The sequence below is a fragment of the Nannobrachium achirus genome (assembly GCF_963921795.1).
Source record: "Nannobrachium achirus genome assembly, chromosome: 4".
NCBI classification, from domain to species: Eukaryota; Metazoa; Chordata; class Actinopteri; order Myctophiformes; family Myctophidae; genus Nannobrachium; species Nannobrachium achirus.
In genome coordinates, this window is record NC_137813.1 from 21,449,660 (window position 1) to 21,475,907 (window position 26,248).

The following is a 26,248-nucleotide window of genomic DNA, read 5'->3' on the forward strand; positions in this document are numbered from 1 at the left end:
CGCTGATCGGTTCCAAAAAACCTGATCGGACCATCCCTACTCTAAATGCCAAATGTTAACCCTACGCCCAACCTGAACATAAAAAATTAAATTACATACGGCCTCGCAAGTATAGCAATACAAGCACGTGCACGCACACGCACACGCACACACACACGCACACGCGCACGCGCACGCGCACGCGCACACGCACACGCACACGCACACGCACACGCACACACACACACACACACACACACACACACACACACACACACACACACACACCATTGGTGACGGTTCATTATAGGCGTCTGGAATCAGAGTGTTTGTTTACAGTGCATGAGAATATTTTCCTGAGGTTGACTGAGTGACTCTCCACTCCCAGGCGCGCGGTGGTTGGAACAGCCGGGGTTCTCCCCCGATCCCTGACTCACAAGTTGTCTGACGCGCATGAAAAAGTGCGCGTTCACGACTCGTGTGTGAAATTTGTCTCCCAGTCAGGGTTGGCGCACCAAATTCTGGGCCCTGGCCTGGGTACAAAGATTCACTCACATTTTGTGTTTTAACTATTGAAAAATAGCAGATATACAAGCTCACAGCTGCGAGCTTGTAGATCTGCTATTTTTGAAAAGTCTTGAACATTTTGTCTTTGAATATTTCAAATCCTTCTATGGTTTTTCTTGAAAAACCTACAGTATGTTCCTAATATGTCAATGGTGCTCAAACCTTTTCATGTGAAGGACTCCCAAAATGATATGCATTTGGCCGGGGACCACCATCTCAAAATATTTAGTTCCAGGGACCCCCCAGAAGCAACAATTTAGTTACAAATGTTTGCTTAAAAAATACATATTCAAACACACGTTTTCACAACTTTTCAAAAATAGCAGACATACAAGCTTGCAGCACGGCACCGAGTGCCATGCTGTGAGCTTGTATATGTGCTATTTTTCAATAGTTAAAGTATAAAATAATTAAGGCCCCTCCACCTTGGGCCCTAGTAACTCAGTCCCACCCCCCCTTGTGAAGCCGCTGCTCCCAGTCACAGATAAGTGGATAAATGTATAAATCAGGCGTAACCAGTGGTGTAAAGTAACTACTTTTAATTAAGTACTGTATTTACAATTACAACTAACATTTTTCTTTGTATTTGTACTTTACTTTACAATACTTGTACTTCTACTCCACTACATCTCAGATCCAAATATTGTACTTTTACTACACTACAATTATTTTAAAACTTTAGTTACTAGTAGTTAGTTGTTACTGCAGATATAAATTATATTATAAAACTTTAGCCCAATTTAGCCCTATTTTATACCTAGGCTGCTTGAAAATAGATCTATAAGCTCACAACGCGTCGCATCATTTTGTACATTAAGTATATTTTGATGCCATTACTTTCGTAATTTACTCAAGTACATTTTGAATTCCAGACTTATACTTGTAACAGAGTATTTCTATATTGCAGTATTGATACTTAAAACAAATTGAATACGTATTCCTCCACTGGATAACAGCCCGTTGTCTACACGACACCTTCATGTGCACCGAAACCCCGCCATCACGCAACAGGGTTTCCTCGCTTCCCCAACAGGGGGTCCCCAGGAAAATTATTGATAGTTTACACGTCTGTAACTCTGACAATGTACAAATGGATTAATGGAACCAAATGGACCTGTAAAGGTCCACTTGGTTCCATTCGTAAACTGTCAGTTATGGGGGTCCGTGGCATAATTTGCAAACCAAACTGTCCTTGGGAAATTAAAGGACTTTGAGAAACAACGGCCATAAGAAACCAGTGGCAGAATGCAGGGGACGTTAGTGTAGACCATGGGTCTTCAACAGGGGGTCTAGGACCCCTTGGGTGTCCTCAGAGTCACTACAGGGGGTCCTCCAAATCTTGAACACTAACGTCCCACAGTGATGTTACTAGGTTTTCAATGTAATGGGTCCCGGGACCCACAGGTGGTCATTCAAATGGGTCCCAGAAAAGTTTTATGAGTCCTCAATACAATGTTTTCGAGCACTGTGAGCTTGTAGATCGGCTATTTTCAAAATGTTTACCTATTTCTTATATTTATTTTACAATTTGGCTAATGTTTGAACTTAGAACTAGGATTTCTAAATACACTAGGCTACAGACACCCATTTAATTATATTTATATCACTGGGACCCCAATTTATATTAAATGTTAAAATACTAGAGTACAAATGGAACAGGTCCATTTGGTTCCATTTGTTCACCGAGTTACAGACCCATAAAGTTCTATTTGGTTCCTAACTATCATTTATCTGGGGACCCCCTGGAACTCCCTCAAGGACCCAGGACCCCACTTTGAGAACCACTAGAGAAAATAGTTTTTAGCTGTTCCAGGTTTAACTGACAATAAATCTTTACAGTGTTTATCTTACACGATACATTAAAACACAAATTAAACTATCCTAACTAATATAGCAACTTAAGTAGAAGAAGTATTTTAATTATTTTAACATGGACTCCAATGGAGGCGCATCCCCGGGACCCCAGGACCATGACATGAATGAGTCCCTGGGCGACTTGAATGAGTTTTTGATGCGGGATGCGCACGTAATGACATCACTGCGTCCATATTCTGAGAACTTTAGCCAAAAATAGTAGATCTACAAGCTCACAACACCTCGTGCTGTGAGGCGTTGTGAGCCTGAAGATCAATGTCAAAGAAGTTTTGTAGAAGTACCAAGTACAGAAACATCTAAAAACACAAATTGACATGAATCCAAAATACAATGATGATCGTGCTGTCAACCGATGAAACTATATGGAATCTACGAAAAGGTTGTGGGGGTCCCTGCTTCATCTCTCTCTCAACTAAGGGGTCCTTCCTTGGCCTGAAAACGTTGAAGACCTCTGGTGTAGACATAAGGCATTGCATTACATTATCTACAGTACCTGGCAAAAACAACTATTATGGGGGTGGACGGAGAGCGGAAAAAGTGGCGTGCTGTAATCACCGGGTGGACACACCTGGTGCCTGGTGAGATACACCTGGTTCAGGGGCCCGGGGGATGCGCTGTAAGGGTCTCGTTACACTGACTGGATATCCAAATTACACACACTCAGCGATACTTTAAAGCTGCGAGAGGCAACTTTCTTGTCCCATCACGGGATTCGAACCCCCGGTCCCTGGCGTGTGAGCCGAAAGTTATACTGCTGAGCTAATGCAGAAGAAAGCCTGTTTTTGCGGGCGGGGGGATATATTGCGTTTTGAGCTTCATGCAGTGCCACTTGTGGACCAGTAGGGGTCCTACCCGACTGCGGGATATACATTTCAATAGAGGGTATGCGTGTGACATCATCATCATACCTGGAGGTTATGCGGGAACGCCTACTGAGTGGCAAAAACCTACTTTCTGGCCTTGACAGCCCATACATCCAAACAGAAATATCCTATCTGATTGCATTAAAGACGTTAAACTACATTAAACTCACTTTGCCTACTCGATTTGCCATTCACTTTATGTATGCACATACCCTCTACAGAGCAGGCAGACCAACAACAACCACCACAGTTGTGTTAACTGCCATTTACACACGCTCCGGGACATGTAGGGCAAAATGAAGTTAGTTGTATTCTCAAAAGAAAGTTATGAATAGCAGGCTTTTAAAAAGGGGGGGGGGCGGACGAAATACCAGTGCTAGGGATTCCCCCCCACCACAGACAATTTCTGGTGTCTGTGTGTGTGTGTGTGTTTAAAATACAAACACAGGAGGTTTGGGGCTGCCACGCAGCACCTTATCCCTCTTCCCCCGTGTTCCATCTTCATAGAGCATTCAAGGGTGCTGTCAAAACATGACGAAGGGCAGGGAACGAGCGGGGCAGGCACGTCGGTGTGTGTTTGTGTGTGTGTGTGTGTGTGTGTGTGTGTGTGTGTGTGTGTGTGTACGTGCGTGTGTGTGTGTGTATTTAGGCTAACACAGCACGAGTATGCACGTACAGTGGAGATGAAAGGAGACAGACCCCCCCCACCACCACCACCACCACCACCGATCCTCTGGGCTACTGTAGATCACAGCCTTTTACAGACATGTTCAGCGTTAACGGGGCAGGTTGTAAATGTGCCTGCTAATTCACTGCCAGGGCCTCCCCGTCTCTCTGGGTCTGCATGTGTCACTGCCTCGTTTACTGCAGCCCTGCAGATATTGTGATGCCTCGGTGGCCATGGCAACCCCACAACAACATGGCAGGGCCGCTCGGGGTTATGGATTGTGCTTGGGAGTTGAAGGTATGGGGGAGTGGGGGGTGGGGGGGGCACCCCTTTAAAGAGGTGATTCATGAGCAGACAGCCGATAGAAGTGGAACCCACTGCTGCTGCTGCTGCTGCTCCATATGACCCACATGAACCCCAGCATCCATATTCTCTAGGCGGGAACATCAGCCGAAGACATTTGGTGTAGTCTAGAGGGTTTAAGTGGTTAAGCTATATATACTGTACATACAGATCAATCTAAAATAATTAGAATATTGTGTAAGAATACACAATTCTATGATTCTATGGCAGATGCAATAGAATCCCAAATCATAACTGACTGCAGAAACTTCCCACTGGACTTCAAGCTACTCTGACTTCAAAAGGTTGACATTTCTCAATTATAAATCCTTGTTTTGAGTGGTCTCGTGTAATACTGCAATTTTTTGAAATATGTACTTTTGATATTCATGAGCTGTATGCCATATATATATATATATATATATTTTACAAAAACGGTTTGAAATAATTCACTGAATGTGCCATGTATCTACAATCAAAAGATATATGAAAGGTTTCAAGAATTATCCACTTTTACCCAATATTCTAATTCATTTAGACTGATCTGTATATATACTTTGGTGTATGACGAATAGCAAAAAAAGATATCTGATCTACAAGCTCACAACATGTCGCTTCCCTAGCAACTTTCGCTATTTTGGAAAACTTTGAAATTGTTCGTCAAGAATGGCCCAAAATAGGGACGTCATGCTAGGGTTTACGAGGTTAACAGACCACAAGCTTGCCCCCTACATTTTCTGCAGTGACTTGAAACAGTGATGGCAAAGCAGAGTGGTGAGGAAACACCACATATCCAGGCTGCTCTGCAACTCCTTGCTGCGCGCTGTGGTTTCACCTCTGCCCCCTGGCGTGAACCCCCTCCATCCATTCACTTTGAACATTATTTATGTTTCATTTCTTAGCTGGCTTCTTTTTTTGTCCAAGTTCAACTTCATTCTCTCTCTCTCTCTCTCTCTCTCCCTCTCTCTCTGAGACTGGTCCCAGTGGTGCAAAACTCTCTCAAGTTAGGATCAAAACGCACACACGTCTTAAAACTTCTGACGTTGCCAAAATAATATATAATAACACGGGACTGAGTCTGCAATTTAAAATGTATATATATGTGAAGTTTTAGCACCGTTCTCTCTCTCTGCTGCAGCAGCTGTCTGCAAGGCAAGCCTCTTGTCTATTGCATGTCTGCAGTTAATTAAAACACTATCTAACACAATCTAATTAGTCCCACATCGCGCACTGTATGTTCTGTGGCGCAACACAGTACATGCACTCCGGACTGGTCAACTGTTTGGTGGACAATTTGCCATTTTGGCGTAGCTTCTGAGACAGGTGACACTGTGTGTGTGTGCGTGTGTGTGTGCGTGTGTGTGTGTGTGTGTGTGTGTGTGTGTGTGTGTGTGTGTGTGTGTGTGTGTGTGTGTGTGTGTGTGTGTGCGTGTGTGTGTGTGTGTGTGTGTGTGTGTGTGTGTGTGCGTGGGCACAGGTGCTCCTGTCTGTTATTTACAGCTGAGCAGTGACCTGGCCTTGCTCTTTGCCATGAACCCTGTCTGTTTTCGAAGAATGCCGCAGGTGCCCTTTCTCTGTGTCTCCGCATGGTTACATGCTACCCAGACTCCAGACAGACAGAGAGACACGGAGAGAGAGAGAGAGACACCTAATGTGGAGAGACAGACGCAGAGAGCGAGAGAGAGAGAGAGAGAGAGAGAGAGAGAAATACAGAGAGAGGAAGCAGAGGTCTGCCTCCATCTGTGTGAGAGCGCGTGACCCCGGCCTGCTAGTGCGGTGTCTCCGTTTGACCCATGCGGTTGAAGGCCTACGGGGACGAGGGGAACGGGGGGTTACGAGGGGAGAGGGGGACGGGTCCGCTTCCCATCCCGTCCATCAGCAGCCCTGACTGCTCTGGCTTTGATTTTTTTAAAGGGATTTTTAACGGTGTGTCAACGTCGTGTGGAGTAGGCGGTAGGTGGACAGGGGTGAAGTTGGGGGGTTGGCCGACCCCGACTGGTGCTGAAACCTGTGGAGGACTGTTAAAAAAAAAAAAAGTAAAGAAAACAAAACAAGGCCTGGCCTGCTCTGCCTGATGGTTGGGGTCAGTGTAGCTGTGCAGGGGTCAGGTGAAATTAGTGGCGTTTCTGTTGTCATTAACCCAGGGAGGAAATTCTTGTAGTGTGGTGTGTGGGTGGGTGGTGAAAATAGCTCCCTGACAGCCTGTTATTTTGATATCAAAGAGAAACAAATTTGGGACAAAGAGGAAAAGAGTTCTGGAGCACCGCTGGGACTTTTACACAGACGGGCCGTGTTGTTCAACAAAGAATCAGCAAAATGGGATTTCAACTGGAAAAAGGGGAAAGAAAATGAAAGCTATGTTTGAAATGTGCGAGCTCATGGGAGGATGTTCCACAGTCGCGTGTGAGGAGAGGCATTCGGAAAATAAACGTTGAAATCCGATATTTGGAAAACAGCATGTATAGCGGGATAGTCAGTTAGCTGTTCTTGAATTATTCAACAGGAGATTAGGGGTGCAGCGGGGCGCCCGCTGCCTACCGGTCCAGGCGCAGGCATACCACATACAGTAGGCTCTGATGCCTTGACAGCATGTCACAGGTTCGAATCCCAATCCCGGCGACCTTTCCCGCGTGTCACTTCCCATCTCTCTACCCATTTCCTGTCAGTCTACTTTTCTAACAATAAAAGCATAAAAAACCCAAAACAAATCGTACTAATCTAAGATTACGGGTGCAACAGTTAATGGTGTGTATTTTGTAGAAGGAGCTCCTTGAAAACGAGATGGTTCATCTCAAGGGGTTAATCCTAAATAAAGAATTTCAATATATAACTCATTCTGAGCCCAGGACATTAACGGATTAGGGGGTCCAGAGTGCCCCCTCCCGGCCCCATTAACGGCCGCTGTCTTATTTTGAAGGCCAGAAGTCTAGACCGGAAGTACTTCCGGTCTGACGTCATCGGATCGTGCGCCGGAACCGATGCGTGTCCACGTGGAGTTGTGTAATGGCCGACCGGGAGCTTTTATAACTGTGTAAAATAAGCGAGCATCTGCCTCCATCCTAGCTTCTAAAGTGTAGTTTTGAGATAATGGACATTAAAGATGAGATCGGCCGTCCACCTCAATGTTATGGGATGACTATTGTGTGCTCGTGGAGCCGTGATGATGACAAATCAGCGCGGATTTCGTCTCCGGAGCGTCGGCCATTGTACTAGGTATTTTTACTCGCCGTTACAGTAATATATTACTTTTCCCGCGACATCGCGTGGATGGCACTATAGATACTCTATTACTTTTCCCGCGACATCGCGGGGTTGGCTTTTAATGAGTTAAATAATCAGAAGCATAGTATAATATAGGTCAATAGGAAAAAAGTAATTTTGGGGGTGAACTACTCCTTTAAGTGGTTGATCAGGCTAATCGATTATAAATATATAAAATAAAATAAAAACTATTCAAAAATGTTCACATTGATTTGTTGACATAGATATAATAAAATAAATATTATTAGATATGTGATGAAAATATTATCGCAAAAAACATGTTTTTTTTTTTATCAATGAATCAAATTGATTAATCGAAAAACCTATGGATAAATATAATCACTCATAGAACATAATGGACAGGCGCATGCAGCCCTACAGCAAACCCTCTGAACTCCCAGTCTCACGTGAATTCTACTGAAAAGAGAATCTGACGTTAACTCCCCAGATACGTAGGATAATACTGCTCCTCGGCGGGAACATTCATATCAATAAAGGGACCAATTCAGAGAGAAATACATCATCGCTGCACTGACACTGCCAGAAATAAGAAGAGTGAAAGTACACAGACGAGAGAGAGAGAGAGGGAGAGAGAGAGAGCACAGAATGACCCTCTGTGACACTGCCAACATCATATAACAAGAGTGGAGACGGAACAGCTGCAAACAGAGAATGGGATAATTCAAGACCTGCTGGTGCAGGACAGCCTGACAAAAGTGCCAGAGCTTTTTATGCCTTATCCTTGAATTACACTAGACACTTTTCATGTGAATGTTAAGCCTCAACTCAGGTTTTCTTTGTATGTACAATACATCTATTTCAGGCTGTACATGTATATATCGTCACTGTAGGGCAGAAACCTTCAAATTTGTACATTTCTTCGCAAAGTGAAGCACTGCTTCATCACACAAGGCCGTCGCACAAAAGTAGTGAAAGCAGCTGATCTACAAGCACACAACGCCTCGCAGTGCGAGGCGTAGTGTGCTTGTAGATCGTCTGTTTTCACTAGTTTAAATCATTTTAAAAATGGTAAATACAAAACATACGGTTTTGGACATACAAGGTTTCCACCCGACAACGACGATATATACGTTTTTCCATAGGTCTAACCTATGAGAAAAGACCCATCTCAGTGCTTGGAGAAAGCCAAAATGCTAGTCCTTTTTGCTCCAAAAACTGTGCCAGTGATTGGGCCTTTTAAATGGCTGACCCCCAACTACATAATACCCAAACCTTCCCTTCTGCTGACCTGTTGATTCTCCTGGCAGACGTCGGGTTGGGACAGGGTGTCGGCGATCTGCTGGAGGTGAGGTGTGAGGAGGGGTCCGGAGCAGCCCCCCAGCACCGCAGACAGCACCGCCAGGGGCGCCCAGGGGCAGGAGGAGAACGAGGAGCTCTCCACGTGCTCCAGCAGCAGCTTGAGGAAGACCTCCGGAGGGACGAAGGTGCCCAGCAGCTTAGCAGCTTCCAGGCACTAGATGGAGGGAGAGAGAGAGGGAGAGAGACATAAGCCATGTTTCCATAAACGTATTCGAAAGTGTTAAAGGAGGACTATATGGACGTCATAATCTATTCGCATTTATTGTCTGTCCCGTTTCCATTCACAAATGCATTTAGTTTATTCGATAAAGCCTCAAAATCCACCTCCTCCAAGCGGATAATTTTTTTGCGGATAATTAAAGTTTATTCGCATTTTGAAGTGTTTCCATAAAAAGATTGTATGTGCATTAAGAGGCTTTATGGAAACGCCACTAATAGGTGTCATATGGGTATGGCAAGGTATGGAAGCTTTTGCCTGATGAAGACTATTTGTCGAAACGTTGCAGTTGCCTAAAATAAAAAGTGAGTTTCTGGGGCATATAAACAGTGTGCGGGCGTTCCTCTCCTTTCCATTATCTGATACCTTGATATCCAGCACCTGGCCTGAATATAGGCTTGAGATGTCCACACTGTGGTTCTATGGGTTTGTCGTTCTGACATCATGCTCTGATGTCACTGTGATGTCAGGGGAACCACTCTTAACAGAATGGGTTTGCCACTCTGACATCACACTCTGGCTTGATGTACCTTTTATGCCCATACATGGAGATTGCTGATGTCATCACGAGTCACACTTGCAAATTAATTACGTCCTTGTCCGTTTTATGCCCATACAGTATATGGAGATCCCTGTCCCGATGTCATTAATATTAAGGGCATCTGGGAATGCCCATATTTGGTAATGCCCATATATGGGCATGTTCTGACATCACACTGTTGACTATCATGCAAGGGTCTCCATATATGGGTAACTGGTCCGATATACATCACTGGCCAAGAATTGGCGCAACGTCTTACTAGTAGTTGTTAATTAGCAGCAGTGACACACTTTCTTTTCTTGTGCCTGCGGTAAAATAATACTATCTACTACTTACCTGTTGCTAAGGTATGGCAACATGACTGGTGTCTTGCACACGAACAAAGGCGCGCGTGCAAGACACCAGTCATGTTGCCATACCTTAGTTTTTGCTGAACTGACGATACTGGAGAGAGAGGTGAGGAGAGTTAGTGAGAGAGAGAGAGAGAGAGAGAGAGAGAGAGAGAGAGAGAGAGAGGTGAGAGCGACAGGAGAAAGAGGAAGCCATTCATAATCTGCCACCACTGAACAAAGTTCTACAGAAGTTTCCCATGCGAGCAGCAGGTGCATCCCAAGTCCTTGAGCCCAGAACGCTGGATGGAACCATACATCACTGGTACTGTCTAAGCTCAAGGGCCAACAGCTGTGTCCTGATTAAGGCCTCCAGCCTCCGCTCGCTTGATATGAAAACAACATCAAACACTCCCTGTACATCCGCGTGGAAGGAAATAAAAATAAAATATGAACGAAAATGGCGTCGGGCAATACCTGCTTACAAGTCGGATATCCTGCCGCTTGAAAAAAGAAACGGCACAACAATCGACTGATGATTTGTGTCAAGTACGACGAGTCAAAGTGATTAAGGAACAGCCAAGGATTCTGTCGAGACCACCCATGAAGACAATACTACACAAATACGTCCCGAGTGGCGTTCCCATGACGATTTCCACCCCCCCTCCTCCGATTGTCTATGCCAGTGGTTCTCAACCAGTGGTCAGGGAACCACCAGTGGTCCTTGAGGGGGTTCCAGGTGGTCCCCAGCTAAATGATGGGAGAGTCGATAACCAAATGAACCCTTACAGATATTTAACTCTTGAGAGTGTCAAATGTTACGCTCTCAAGAGTTAAATTATTAATACACATCTGCATTACTTAAAGGGCCACTTCACCTCTGGGACAACTAGATCTTATTTTATTGTTGTTTGGGACACAATCAACACAATCCTGAGTTATTTTTTGTATTCAATCTGTGTTTTGAGATATTTTAGTATTTCAGCTGTGCTAGTGATGCATTTTGCATCATATGATGCATTTTGCATCATCATGCTGCATCATATGATGCAAAACGCATCACTAGCACAGCTGAAATACTAAAATATCTCAAAACACAGATTGAACACAAAGAATAATAGGATTGTGTTGATTGTGTCCCAAACAACAACAAAATAAGATCTGGTTGTACCAGAGGTGAAGTGGCCCTTTAACTTACTAGAAGAATTGTTATTTTGATCAACGTTCGCCAGTCATCTCGGTACCAACATCAATGTGGCATGGAATTGTGGACAAAATCCTATCCAAAGATGTCTAAATATTCCAAGTCTTGGGCCTGGGAGGCAAAAATCTCATCGAAATAAATAATGGAGGGGCGCCCGCTGGCCTACTGGTCCAGGCGCATACCACTTAGGCATTGATGCCTGATGGCGTCGCCGGTTCGATTCCCAATCCGGACGACCTTTGCCGCATGTCACTCCCCATCTCTCCCCATAATTTCCTTTCAGTCTACTTTCCTATCAAATAAAGGCCCCCCTGAAACTCACGTTGGTGACCACCTCTCTCTCGGTGTCGGAGCAGACGTGGTAGAGGGTGGCGAGGACGGGCTGGAGGTGCTGGGTGCAGTGGTCCTCGGCGTGGAGCAGCAGCGTGGCCAGCAGCTGGGAGGTCTTGATGCGCGTGGGCACCAGCCAGTCGGTCAGGTCGTGGGTGATGCCCGGCACCAGCCTGCCCAGGTTCCTCACCACCAGCTCCCTGCAACCCAGGCCCGGGCGCTCCACTGCGGAGGAGACAGGGAGAGACAGCAGCGGTGGGGAAAAAGTACTCAAATGTTTTACTTAAGTGAAAGTATCAATACTGTAATGTAAAAGTACTCTATTGCGAGTCAAAATCCGGGATTTGAAGATGTGCTTGAGTACTGGCTCATTAGTACTCAGTACTCATTATGCAGAATGTCCCATTTTAGGTTTTCAAATGTATACAAATCTTTTGAAAATAGCAGATCTGCAAGATCTAAGACCTAAGGTAAAGTTAACTCCATAGACACATACAAAACAGAAAAGTACAAAACTATGTCACCACCTCTTTAAGTAAATGTAATTTGTTACTTTACACCACTGGGAGACAGACAGAGAGACAGAGAGAGGGAGGTGAAGGGCCATTAAGATAGCTAGCTACCATGTTAGTGCAATAGCACGTTTCAGAATGATATGTTTATCTTAGGAAACGAAAAACCCAATATTAATCTGTGGAATATCGATGCTGGCCTCATATGTTTAGCCTAAATATGCCTAAAAGCCTAAATACCATCCAGATGCTAGATTCAGATGTTAGAAAAGATGACATGCTTTCTACTAGAAAAGAATACATTCAATGATCCGTGAGAGTGTGTGTGTATGTGTGTGTGTGTGTGTGTGTGTGTGTGTGTGCGTGTGCGTGCTGTGTATGCGTGTGCACGTGCTATTCACTCCTCCAGCACCGATGCTGGTGCTTAAAGAAGTCCGGGGGAAACCCTGCTACGCATGGCTTCATGCTACAACACTTGAAATGTGATCTGAAGCCTGCATAGAATCAGACCACTGTAAATATGCCTTTTATGACCCAACGTGAGGGCCTTTCTGGTGGAATTTTACAGCCTGTATAAGCTTCTGGGCGATATGAAATAACTCTCTTGGGGGGATAAGAAACACCACAGATTTTCCCTCATAATTTTTCAGGGTTTTCAGATGTCCCGCGTCGACTGCAGTCCGAATCCCATTTTCCACACAAAGCTATTTATTTTGTACTTTTTTTACGAGCGAGATTTCCCTCCGCGGGGGGAGACTTGTCAGAGCAAGTGGAACGCATTCTCAAAGAGCTTTCTGCAGATCACACCCAGTTCCTTGGGTCTCTCTCTGCTCCCACCCCCTCAGGGGTGTCACAAGGGGGGGGGGGAGTGGGACTGAGGTACTAGGGCCCAAGGTGGAGGGGCCTTAAAATTTGTATACTTTAGCTATTGAAAAATAGCAGATATACAAGCTCACAGAGATTGTAGATCTGGTATTTTTGAAAATGTGTGCAAATCTTTGAATATATGTATTTTTAAGAGAACATTTGCAATTCATATTTTGCTTCAGGGGGGGGGGGGGGGGGGGGTTCCCTGTCCCTGGAACTACATATTTTGAGATGGGGGTCTGTGGCCAAATACATACCATTTTGGGGGTCCTTCACATGAACAAGTTTGAGGTCCATTGACATAGAAACAGTTTTTTTCAAAAAGATTTTTTTGAAATATTCAAAGACTTATACAGCAGATCTACAAGCTCGCAGCGTGGCACTCGGTGCCGCGCTGTGAGCTTGTACAGTATATCTGCTATTTGTCAATAGTTAAAGCACAAAATAATGTGTGACAATGCATCTAAATGGGTTAAACCCCATCCCCCTATGAAGAACATTCATTGGGGGGCCCCGCATTGAATCCTTGTACCCAGGGCCCAGAATTTGGTGCGACGCCCCTGCTCTTTTCCCAATAAGCGGGCTAATGAGAGAGGAAGAGAGGGGCAGAAAGGAAGACGGCCATAAATCAGGGAGAAACACAGGGGGACAAGACAAAACAAGCCCGTTCCTGGTCGTCTCTCACTGTCTGACAGTGACCTCTTCACACTGGGAGGCCCTGCGGATTTATGGAAGCCCTAAGAGAAAGACAAAGAGAGAGACCCTTTCCTTTTGTCTCCTGCCGACTGGAATGGCCCAAATGTATCGGTATTGTCACCGGTCGGGCTCACTGTGTAGCAGTCTCAAGTCAACCCAGATATGGATAATGTATAGGCTTAGGAACTGGAACCGCTCACTTGCGCGCACACACACACACGCAGGCGCGCGTGCGCGCACACACGCACGCACACACACACACACACACACACGTGGTGACCATGGTGCCCACGTTCAGGTTCCAGTGATGGAAAAAAGTACTCACGTTTGTTACTTAAGTAAAAGTATCAATACTGCAATATAGAAATACTTGGTTACAAGTAAAAGACCGGTATTCAAAATTTTGTTGAGTGAACGTACAAAAGTATTAGTATCAAAATGTAGTAAAAGTACCAAAAGTAAAAAATACTCGGTATGCAGAATGTCCTATTTCAAGTTCTCAAATGTATAAAATCATTTGAAAATAGCAGATCTACAAGCTCACAATGCGTTGCATTACGACGCATTGTGAGCTTGTAATAATACACTTCAGCCCTATGTAGATGGGCTCTATGTATATTGGGCTGAAGTGGTTAATGGATGTTTTGTAATACTAATCAAAATCTACAAAGTAACTAGTAACTAAACTAGTAAACTTAAGTCAAATAAATGTAGCAGAGTTAAAGAGCAATACTTGGATCGGAGATGCAGTGGAGTGGAAATTGGAAATACTCAAGAAGTACAGTAAATGTACTTAATTACTTTACACCACTGTCAGGTTCAAACTGATCCCAGGCCCCAGGCCCGGCTCTTATCTGGCATTGTTACGGACCACTGAGCGGCTAGACAAACGGACACACCCGGTCTCGTGTTTCCCAGCCAATATACCTTTTCAAGCCAATAAACATGAAAGTAAAATGCTTTTAAACAGAACAAGGTGCGTCTTGTTGTGAGTGGCGCTGAATTAAGACATTAGCCACCACTTTACCTGCCCTCGCGTTGTTGGCACTGCAGCGGACCGCGCACCGCACGCAACGGTGCCACGCGGTGCGCGTGCACCTGGGCACCTTTTGTGACGCTGGAATTCAAAAAGGTCCATTCCACTTCAGACCAAAATAACTGTTTTTAGGAAAGAGCACACGATGAGATCATCTTACAGGATTTAGGAACGTCTATTAGGAGGATGAGGGGGGCGGGGGAACTAACCCCCCCCCCCAAAAAACAAAAAACAAAACAAAAAACGTAACACCTTATATACAGCACAAGCTAAAGCTGGAACGTGGGGATTTTCCTACTCCGACTACTCGGAGGGGGAAACAAGATCTCCACAACTTAAGTACGGTATAAAATTGTAACAATGCCTACTTTTCAGAGTGCATCTCGGTCGGGAGGTAAACGTGGGGCCATTCCTACACACTGCCATTCCTACGGAGGCAGTGACCACCTAGACCAAACCCTAACCCTCACCCTAACCTCAGAAGGAATGGCAGTGGGTAGGAATGGCAGGTTTAGGAATGGAGAACTGCCCCCAAACGTGGTTGGGAAGTCGTCCACCTGTTCATGGCCACGCAAAAGTATCATTTAGAGAGACAGACAGAGCTTGTCCCCCCTTCCTTCCACCCCAGCTTTGGCCCCACTTTCACCCTCATTACACTGTTGACAAACGGCATTAATGGGTACTAATGAGAGCACGGGGAGGCAACAAGGCAGCTCTCTGTCTCTCAACAACTACTCCACCCTGCCCTCTCTGGGCTCTCATAACAGGGATGTATGTGCATGTCCCCACGTATCGTACATGCATGCGTCAGCACATGCGTGTGAGTGAGACTGTTCGGTATAGTGTATATGAATGCGCCGTTTCAACACATTAGGTGGTCTTATTTAACCACTTAAAAGGATACAGTTTGTCTCCTCTCTCCATGTTGTGTCGGTCCTCACTAATGCTCGCCATGGGATTAGGGCTGTCACGATTATGACATTTTACATGACGATTAATTGTCAATCAAATAATTGAATTGTGTTTTTGTCGTTGACAATTATATTTCTGTTTGGCTTGTAGGCTTTGAAGTTGCACATGGCAGATATGACACATAACCTAAAAATACAAAGAAATGACTGACATATTTGACAACTTTATACTTAAAAAACATTGATAGTTGAAATAGCCAATCTACAAGCTCACAACGCATCACATCGTGACACATTGTGAGCTTGTCGATCTGCTATTTCCACCATTTTTGAAGATGTTTGAAAATATATGAACATATATCAACATGGAAACGATTATGGCAGAAATAATTGCAATTGAGGCAAATAATTGCGATTAGACGATTATTATATGTAATAATTGTGACAGGCCTACAAACTTTTTTCTTTTTCTGTATTGATGAAAGAACAGTGGCTTCTAGTTCTAACTTGCAAGGAGTAAAAGGCTGTAGTTTCTATTAACTTGGAATCCCCACCGATGAGGTCACTGGTAGGCAGGTTTCTTAAATGTCCACAGCCCACCTCTGAGACACAGAGTTAAGACAGTAATGGTGCCATCTTATGAGCTTTTTTTTAAGGTGGTGCCATAGTTTTGTACTGTCTAGGAGGTTGACCGTATTTCATTAGACCCCCTGGTGTGGTTGTTATGAGCAATTATGCTATTAGGTCCCTGAGACCTAATAGCATCCAGAAGGTCAACTTGTACATCAGGCTACCTCACGCTACAGAAACAGGAGATTCTCTATAGGCTGCATGGCTCGGGGACCATTGGGCATAATGAGCATCAGTGAGACAATTAAATTAAGATAAGGTTGAAAATATGAGTAGTGTTCTTTTAGGCCCTTAATACCCCTCGTACGACGAATAGTGAAAATAAAGCCCACAAGCCTTTAGATCTAGCCTGGTGAACCATCCTGGTCACGGAATTCACATTCTGCAGAACACACATGGAAATGTGAATTCCACGATTTTTGAAAATGTTTAAACTTGGGGAATTTTGTTTTCTCTTTTGATATTCACCTATAATGACACGCCCGAAATAGGGATGCCAGGTTGAAAGTGGTTAAAGGCCAAGCCGCACGCTGTCCAAATCCTTCCCTGTGATGTTTAGCAACGTGGCGCATCAGCTTTGCTTTGATGCTCAGCTGCCTCGAACAGCCGCTCTCAAAGCCAGCAGCACTTCTCTCTCTCAAACTGTTCATCTTACAGGCGAACCACCTTTTTTAATTTCCTCCCTTCTTTTAAGAAGACTTAAACGCATTAGGACCAAAAGAACATGCAGGTTCTGTAACGGCACATCATATCCAGAGGCTTTCCGCCACCTGAACGCCAGAGGTGTTCTGTAGGGTGGTAGTGCAGCACAGTATATGCAGGTTGTTTGATGCTGTTGGTATCCCTACGGCAGTGGTTCTCAAACCTTTCCCATGGTATGGACCCCCGCATGTTTGGCCGTTAACCCCCATCTGAAAGGATTCTGATTCTTTTTGTGTAAAAAGGAAAAGAACCCACATTATTCAAAAACGCTCCGGTTTTCTCTTAGAAGTTTCCCCAACACGTTATAAAATAGGAGATCCACAAGCTCACACTGTACTGTAACCTTGTTGACTGAAATGAACAGAGGAAACAAACCAGAAGCCGTTGAATTGCCCAGCTGACTGATGGCCTGTCCGCCACTAAGACATCAAACACAGATAGCCTCTCCCTAGTCTCACGTGGGTCAGACCCAACCATCTCATGTCATCCATTCTGGGGATGAGAGGGTCTGAATCAGCATGTTTGGGTCTTCTCGGGGCATGCCTTCTGATTGCCCGAGCTGAAACACAGGTCAATTCATAATATGTCTGTTCACGCATCTAGATATACAGTAAATCTATCTAACCTGAGACTAGGCTCTACTTGCAAGTTGCAACTGACACACTTGTGACACACAAGTTGGCCCACTATAATAACTAATGACGAAATGTGCCAGAAACCTTATGTGCATTTGTAAATGAGGAGGTGCATCTGGAGTAACAGGTTTATGGTGGTGCATTGAGAAGGCAGGTATTTCAAAGGTTCAGGAACATTACTGACAGTGCTCCATGTGCCTCTGTGTGTGGAGACTGGACGTGGACGCATGACGGTCGTGCGATATGAACGGTCGCGACCGTCATGTTTCAGGCTAATGAAGAAGTAGCCCTTATCTGTGCTTGTCTCTGGCTCCGCCGACATTGACAAATAAAGTCAGCGCCGACAGTGCACGCATTCCAACAGATCGCAGCAGCCAGGGAACTATGCTTATTGTACCACAAATCTCCTCCAACGAGCTGTTGTGTTTTAAAAAGCTCAAAGCATCAACTGTATTTACAAGTGTACAGTGTAACTGAGGCTGACTTGAGTTATTTTTCCATACAACAACTCTCTTCACCAAAAATAGCCGATCTACAAGCTCATAACGCATCTTGTGGTGAGCTTGCAGATCAGCTATTTTTGGTGAATGTCCCCAAAGAATAGGGATTCTGGGGTTTGAGTGATTGAATAATAAGTATAAACGTCTATTTACAGGTCTGGATCAATAACAGCCTGTCAGGCCATGGCTACAGCTGAAGTCAGATGATGTCATTTTCTCTCCAAAACCCCTAAGAGCCTTTTTGTCTTGTTTTTGTATTTTATTTTATAATTTATTTTATTTGTTACATTTCTAGGATATCATTTGAGTCATTGATTTGAATTGTTGCACTCTTGACTTACTATCGGTTCAATTCAATTCAAAGGAGCTTTATTGGCATGAGAAAACATACCTTTACATTGCCAAAGTTCACTAGCCTTGCATACCCAGACACTGTTGTGGATATTAGTCTGGTCCCTCTCAGTGTTATTTATTTTCAAGGGGCGGTTACAAAAAGATTGAACCAGATCTGTTCATTTTCACTTCACATTTCGTGAATAAAGCCTAATTTGATAATGTGCTCATTTCGTCATTCCAACCATGACAATCTTTTGGTTCAATGAGGTTTGGCATGGCTTATATAGATGGAAATGTGGCTGTTTTCTAAGCGTTTCCTTAATTATTAGACTTGTCATAAAGTGTGTTACAAAATCATTGTAAAATCCCAAATGTGACCATAATTTTTTAGCTTGTAAAGGTAGCTAGCTACCTTTGACTTTTGGTATTTTGCTGAGTGGTCCCTGAGCCATCTTAAGTTGAGTAGGTATTAAAACGTCCTTAAATTGTCATTTAGAAATGTGTAGATGCCCTCTATACACTTAAACTTTATGTTGATTTGTTAACTGTTGAGTGAGGAATACCATCTTTATAGTCTTTGCCACTCTTTGGTAAGACTCGGCCGGGGATGGAACCCCTGGCTTCCCACTCTCAGGGCGGACCCTCAGACCAGAATAGGGACGCTAGGGTTCAAGTGGTTAACCTGCAGGGAAGAGAGGAGAGAGGACCCTCAGACCAGAGGAGAGAGGACCCTCAGACCAGAATAGGGACGCTAGGGTTCAAGTGGCTAACCTGCAGGGAAGAGAGGAGAGAGGACCCTCAGACCAGAGGAGAGAGGACCCTCAGACCAGAATAGGGACGCTAGGGTTCAAGTGGCTAACCTGCAGGGAAGAGAGGAGGGAGGACCCTCAGACCAGAATAGGGACGCTAGGGTTCAAGTGGTTAACCTGCAGGGAAGAGAGGAGAGAGGACCCTCAGACCAGAGGAGAGAGGACCCTCAGACCAGAATGGGGACGCTAGGGTTCAAGTGGCTAACCTGAAGGGAAGAGAGGAGAGAGGACCCTCAGACCAGAGGAGAGAGGACCCTCAGACCAGAATAGGGACGCTAGGGTTCAAGTGGTTAACCTGCAGGGAAGAGAGGAGGGAGGACCCTCAGACCAGAATAGGGACGCTAGGGTTCAAGTGGCTAACCTGCAGGGAAGAGAGGAGGGAGGACCCTCAGACCAGAATAGGGACGCTAGGGTTCAAGTGGTTAACCTGCAGGGAAGAGAGGAGAGAGGACCCTCAGACCAGAGGAGAGAGGACCCTCAGACCAGAATGGGGACGCTAGGGTTCAAGTGGCTAACCTGAAGGGAAGAGAGGAGAGAGGACCCTCAGACCAGAGGAGAGAGGACCCTCAGACCAGAATAGGGACGCTAGGGTTCAAGTGGTTAACCTGCAGGGAAGAGAGGAGGGAGGACCCTCAGACCAGAATAGGGACGCTAGGGTTCAAGTGGCTAACCTGCAGGGAAGAGAGGAGGGAGGACCCTCAGACCAGAATAGGGACGCTAGGGTTCAAGTGGCTAACCTGCAGGGAAGAGAGGAGAGAGGACCCTCAGACCAGAGGAGAGAGGACCCTCAGACCAGAATAGGGACACTAGGGTTCAAGTGGCCAACCTGCAGGGAAGAGAGGAGAGAGGACCCTCAGACCAGAATAGGGACGCTAGGGTTCAAGTGGTTAACCTGCAGGGAAGAGAGGAGGGAGGACCCTCAGACCAGAATAGGGACGCTAGGGTTCAAGTGGTTAACCTGCAGGGAAGAGAGGAGAGAGGACCCTCAGACCAGAATAGGGACGCTAGGGTTCAAGTGGTTAACCTGCAGGGAAGAGAGGAGGGAGGACCCTCAGACCAGAATAGGGACGCTAGGGTTCAAGTGGTTAACCTGCAGGGAAGAGAGGAGAGAGGACCCTCAGACCAGAATAGGGACGCTAGGGTTCAAGTGGTTAACCTGCAGGGAAGAGAGGAGGGAGGACCCTCAGACCAGAATAGGGACGCTAGGGTTCAAGTGGTTAACCTGCAGGGAAGAGAGGAGGGAGGACCCTCAGACCAGAATAGGGACGCTAGGGTTCAAGTGGTTAACCTGCAGGGAAGAGAGGAGGTGAGGGGCGGACTGACCTCCTGCTGGATAGAGGGGAGGTGGGGTGAGAAGGAAGTCCATCTTGTCCTTAATGTCGTCTTCATTCTCCTTCTCCCACTGAGCACCTGTCTGCCTCCAAAGGTCAGCAGCCAGCAGACTGGAGGAGAGGGACGCATCATTATTATCTTCATCAGTGGTATGCAGTGATGTTACTAGGTTTTCAATGTAATGGGTCCCGGGACCCACAGGTGGTCATTTAAATGGGTCCCAGAAAAGTTTTATGAGTCCTCAATATAAAGTTTATGTGCGCAAAATGGCGTTGGACGTCGGTGGAATCAAAACATTGACGTTTCTATCGCCTGTTTAAGACTTTCTACGTGGATTTTATTTGTGTTAACGTAGGGTAAAGTAGGATGCTTTCACCCATGAACAATGGTGGTGTCTGTGGAATTTCTTTTTTTTTGTTCTTTTACCGCGACGTGGTAAATTATTTTAACATGGACTCCAATGGAGGCGCATCCCCGCGACACCAGGACCATGACATGAATGAGTCCCTGGGTGACCTGAATGAGTTTTTGATGCGGGATGCGCACGTAATGACATCACTGGGTATGGGCTCCATCTCTTGAGAGAGACCACTTATGTTATTATCCCTTCCAAGAGGCGGGAACAGCTGAAGTTATGTTATGTTTTCACTACTGTGAGTCTGTCTGTCCGTCCGTCCGTCCGTCCGTCCGTCCGCCCGTCCGTCCGTCCGTCTTATATCTGTGTTATTATTGTTGTATATTGACTTTTTATTATATTTTGGAATGTCCAAGTTGTAAGACTTAAACAATTAAGCCCAATATAATTTGTTATATCGTCGCCGTCATGCAGAAACCAGCTATCCCATTTTTCTACTTTTTAATTTTAATTATATATAAATCAGTGCTATTGAACACCCTTTACGTCTGTGTGTGGGTTTTACAAATATTGAACAAATGAAAAGTATTAAAAAAGCACTTGTGACTAAACCTCCAAACTCCATTGGATCAGTCAATGCATTATCATCGAAATGTCAGTCACGGCCGGGCTACTGCAAGGCTTTTCACGCACGTCAGTGCGTATGCGGGGCGTGCGCGGGTTTGGAAAGATCCAATGTGTATATCAATTCAGCCAGCTGCACGGATAGCGCAAACCCCGGATACGCATTCCCTAAAAATAGGATCGGTTCTATTTTGTATGCGTGCATATGCATTTTGTACACAGACTCTCTGGTCTCCCGCACAAATACTCCCTCCTTGGTGTAGCCAGGGGCTTTTCCCACACGCACAGACAGCGCACGTTTTCTGTTGTAGCCCGGCCGTCATTCTCTATTTGTACTAGCAACTAAATAAGAGAGGCTTTAGTTGTCCGAGCTTCTCCAGTGTGTTTTCTTCTTCAAATGGTGTACATTTACTGTATGTACAATATACAGAATAGACAATGGCACCGGTATGGTCCATTAAAGACTGAAAGTGTTGGTGTCGTTACCTTATTTCCGGGATCTCATCACTGACACTGCTCAACAGGAGGGGGAGGAGTTTGTGAAAGTAGGAGTATCTGTCTCTCATGTGCAGCAGCCAATCACCAACCACCACCGTCACTGCTTTTCTCACCTGGACGCCAGGAGGGAAAAAAATCAAGACAAGCACGTACAGTAGGACAAGTATTGGCTTTTTAATCCTGATTTTGCAGCCATTATATAGCATTGTGTGTAGCTCTGTGATAATGGGGCGGCATAGCTCAGGGGTAGAGAAACCGTTATTAGAGCACGAAGGGCTTCGGAAGGGTTCCCAGTTCTAATCCGGGCTCCCCCTGAGTTAATGTCGAAGGGTCCTTGAGCAAGACTCTGAACCCCTAATTGCTCCCAGTGAGTAGGTTGGTGCCTTGCATGGTTTCCTCTGCCACTGGTGTATGAATGTGTATGGGTGAATGTAATGCAAAATCTATGTAAAGCGCCTTTTAATAAAAGTGCTATATAAATGCACCATTTACCATTATAATTGATGTAAGCTGTCACGATTATGACATTTTACATGACGATTAGCTATCAAATAATTGCGAATAACGATTTAATTGTGTTTTTGTCCTTGATAATTACGTTTCCATTTGGCTTTTAGGCTGTGAAGTTGCCCATGGCAGATATGACGTTATACTTAAAAAAGAACATTGATAGAGGATATAGCCGATCTACAAGCTCACGACACGTTGAGAGCTTGTAGATCTGCTATTTCCACATTTTTTTTTAAATGTTTGAAACATTTTTCAACATGGAAACGATTATGACGAAATGACAAAATCACTGTGGTTATGTCAAATAATCGCGATTAGACAATTATGTAATAATTGCGACAGGTCTAGTAAGCTCCATAATCCATACCTGTGGTGAGTCGTCGAACAATCTCTGTGCCAGGTGAGACAGCACGTCATCCATGCTTTTCCCAGGGCCGTGCTGGATCACAGTCCCGGTGGCCTCGATGATAGACACTCGCACCCGGGAGTGCTGATGAGCAATGGTTTGCATCAAGGGCTTGATCAGACTCTCAGCCTGCATGTGGAAATGCTCTGAGCGAAAGGCAGGCATGAAGTACAGTTAGTGAAACGTAAGCTCAGTGCACTTTTAAGTCACTACCTATAGTATAGCCACATATAGTATAGCCACAGTATTTCTTGCTGCTTTATTTTCAGCAGTGGTGTCCTGCAGCACGCCACTGCTTTATTTTCTTTGCAAACTTCTAATAAAGTCTTCAATCAATCAATCAATCAATCAAACAAACAAACATACTTTTAAAAACAAAAACCAAAGTCATGGAAAGTAGGCACCTTTTTGGATAATTTACCCCCATTGATTCCGGATGGGGGCAAATGCATTTGGGTCCCCATCCGGAATCAATGGGGGTAAATTTACTATTACCCCTTTAAGTTTTGGAAACTATGTGGCCAATGTTGACTATGGACATTGATATTTTCTCTGCATAGTAGTGTTGTATCTTTCTGTCATTCAATGTTATACAAGTTTCTTTTTTTTTTTAAGAAAAAAAGATCTCAATTTAAATACTGCAATGCCTCTTTCAGAGTCCAGGGTGAAGAGCATATCACCTCACCGCGGTGTAGTTTTCTAGCTATCACCTAGGCTTTGTTATACATTTTTAGCCTTACATTAAGTCGCTCCTGTAGAAGTTTCTGCATTGATGAGCGACTTAATGTAAGGCTAATACATTTTTAGGTGATAGCTAGAAGATTGAGGCATTTAATAGTCATGTGCTTACTTGAGCTTATTCTTTTAGTTGACCTTGTACCAGTGAACTGTACTGTCATGAAACTGTACCTTTTTCTATGCAAACTTACAAGTAACTAGTATTACAAGTTTTCAAATAAATGTAGTGGAGTGAAATATTTTTAGTAAAAGTATTGGAAATTGGAAATACTTCAGTAAAGTACAAGTCCTCAAAATGGTACTTATGTAAATGAACTTAGTTACTTTACTTCACTGAAGATAATAGATGGTTGAACTTGTGAGTGAGGCAGAGCGTCTGCAGTAAAGCGTCGTGCCTAGTCGGGGGAAACCATGGCAACGCATTTTAACAACAACAAACCCTGCTCAGAGCTCACCTACCCGGTACAGACTTTCCAAAACACACGATGCACTTGCAACTTTCTCTTTTGACGTCCGGAAAAGGATCGACGGCTGTTCTCTGAAGGATCTTGATCATGTCGTCCAGATACGGAGCCAGATGCTTCCCGCACACCTGCACGGTCAGAGTCACCACCTCCATCAGAGACAAGCGGAGCTCCTCCGCCGGCTCCGCGATTTCCTCTCCGCCGAGCCGCAGGACCACGCAGGGGATAAAATAGGGCAACGATTCCTCTGGCCGAGGGACACAGCGGATAAAGTCTCCCACCATCAGTATAGCGGTCTCCCTGCATCTCTCCATCGGGTCTGACAGGCACTTCAGCAGGGGCTTGAGGAGAGACGAGAAGACCTCCTGCAGCACGCCGCTGGAAAGACCCGAATCGATAGTTTCCTTCTTGATGGCTTCCAGCGCCCTTTTCCGTGTCGACTTGTTGTCCTCATTGAGACAATTTAAGTGTCTTGCGAGACTTCTCACTACTTCAGCAGAAGCACGTTTGTCTTCAGCTGCTGTAGCTGCCATTTTTACCGTTGCTATGACACCCACTGGAATTCCACGACAAAAACACAACTTTACGGCAGCGCCTGGTTCAAAAACCCAAACTTTATTGACTGCATTGAGAGGCATCTTCTAGAGCACACATGGGCAACATAAGGCCCGGGGGCCGGACCCGGCCCTTTGACCATCTCAACTCCAATTATATTGACCATTTGAGTACATACCATTATACCTCCGTATGATGTACTCACATGTTTTATGTTTATAATGTAGCAGTGAAATAGTCAACCTTGAGTTCTTATTTATAACATAATCTAATGTGTTTTTATCAGTGACCTATGGAGTGGTGCATGTCAGATAAGATACAGTATAAATGTATATTTAAAAGATGATATGGCATTGCCGGAGATTCATGTAACTAATAAACTATAATATCTTTATTGTAGGCCAGAGTACAGTACACTGTCTCGTGAAAGGACCTCATTGTAAAGTAGTCTGGCATGTCTAAATTGTCTAATTTATGCAGTTTTAACATCAATCTTATGTGTTATGTGTTTCAAGTTTCAATTCAATTGTACAATGTGTGGCCCTTCACTTACTTTAACGTAGTCAGTAAGGCCCTCTGAAAATAAATGCTGCCCACCCCTGTTCTAGAGTGCCTACTGCACACATACAGTATAAACAGAGCTGTTACCGGCTTTAAACACGTTTGACATTTGAGGCTTTTTTCTTTTCCTTCATTTGTAGGCTATTGAAATTGTATTGAGAAAAAATAAAATGCTGATATTTGTTCCAAAAAGCTTCATCACAACAAAATGTGATATATCTCTGTTTATACAATGCAGCCTGTACCCCCTCCAACTGTTTTTATGTTCCCCATTTTCAGCTGTTTTTATTATGTTTTGAAACTTGCTTTGGCAATGTAAACGTATGTTTTCGCATGCCAATAAACTCATTCCACATACAAAAAAGCAATAAAACAGGGGACATGAGGGTAGAATTAGGATCCTTAAGCTGGCTGCAGGGGGTGGCAGGGAGACGTCCCTGTCACTGCTCCACCACCCAGAGATGTTCCGGGATTAAAGGAGCGAAACATCTGTGAAGGTTGGCTCCCGGCTGATGACCCTGCAGCCAGCACCATGGCACCGTCGGAGGTGCGTCAGGCAGCAATGCCCAGCAAGTATTCTTACTTGTGCTTAAATCTTTGAATTGAACTGACTCTTTGACAGAATGATTGTCGGGAAAACGAGAATGCAGTCGAATTTTGTTAAACTGTGAAATCTTAATTTTAACTTCTTCATAACCTCGAGATTTTACATTATAATGTGATCTAAATAGGCTAAAATAAAACCCATTTTAGACATAGTGAAATGCAAAATACTCCCCCACACACATTTTAGACCTCATCCCAGGATATATCAAGGTATATATCTTGGGATATATGTAAGCAATTTACCCCGAGTGAGAGGACATTATGCTCTCATAATGTCCGCAGTGATGGTGTTATCGGACGAGGCGCAGCCGAGTCCGATAACACCATCACTCAGGACATTATGAGAGCATAATGTCCGACCCCGAGTGGTAAATAGCTTTTCTACCACTTTTTCCCGTATACATGAAAGAAAACACATAGTTGTAACTTGCAAGGATCTTAAGTTACAATCATTATTGCCTATAAAACTT

The 26,248-nt window shown here is 44.6% G+C and overlaps 1 protein-coding gene across 1 annotated transcript in view; it reads right to left on the bottom strand.

The window, feature by feature from the left end:
* dnaaf5 (dynein axonemal assembly factor 5) overlaps positions 1-24,592 on the bottom strand; it is a 64,236-nt gene extending 39,644 nt beyond the window's left edge. Inside the window, exons 1-6 of the mRNA XM_080724803.1 lie at positions 24,052-24,592; positions 22,816-23,000; positions 21,927-22,051; positions 20,453-20,571; positions 11,488-11,720; positions 8,804-9,028 (exon numbers count right to left, since the gene is read on the bottom strand). Of these exons, the coding sequence (XP_080580929.1) occupies positions 8,804-9,028; positions 11,488-11,720; positions 20,453-20,571; positions 21,927-22,051; positions 22,816-23,000; positions 24,052-24,589 (1,425 nt within the window). The 5' untranslated portion in view covers positions 24,590-24,592. The remainder of the gene's footprint in view (positions 1-8,803; positions 9,029-11,487; positions 11,721-20,452; positions 20,572-21,926; positions 22,052-22,815; positions 23,001-24,051) is intronic.
* Positions 24,593-26,248: the final 1,656 nt, after the last annotated feature.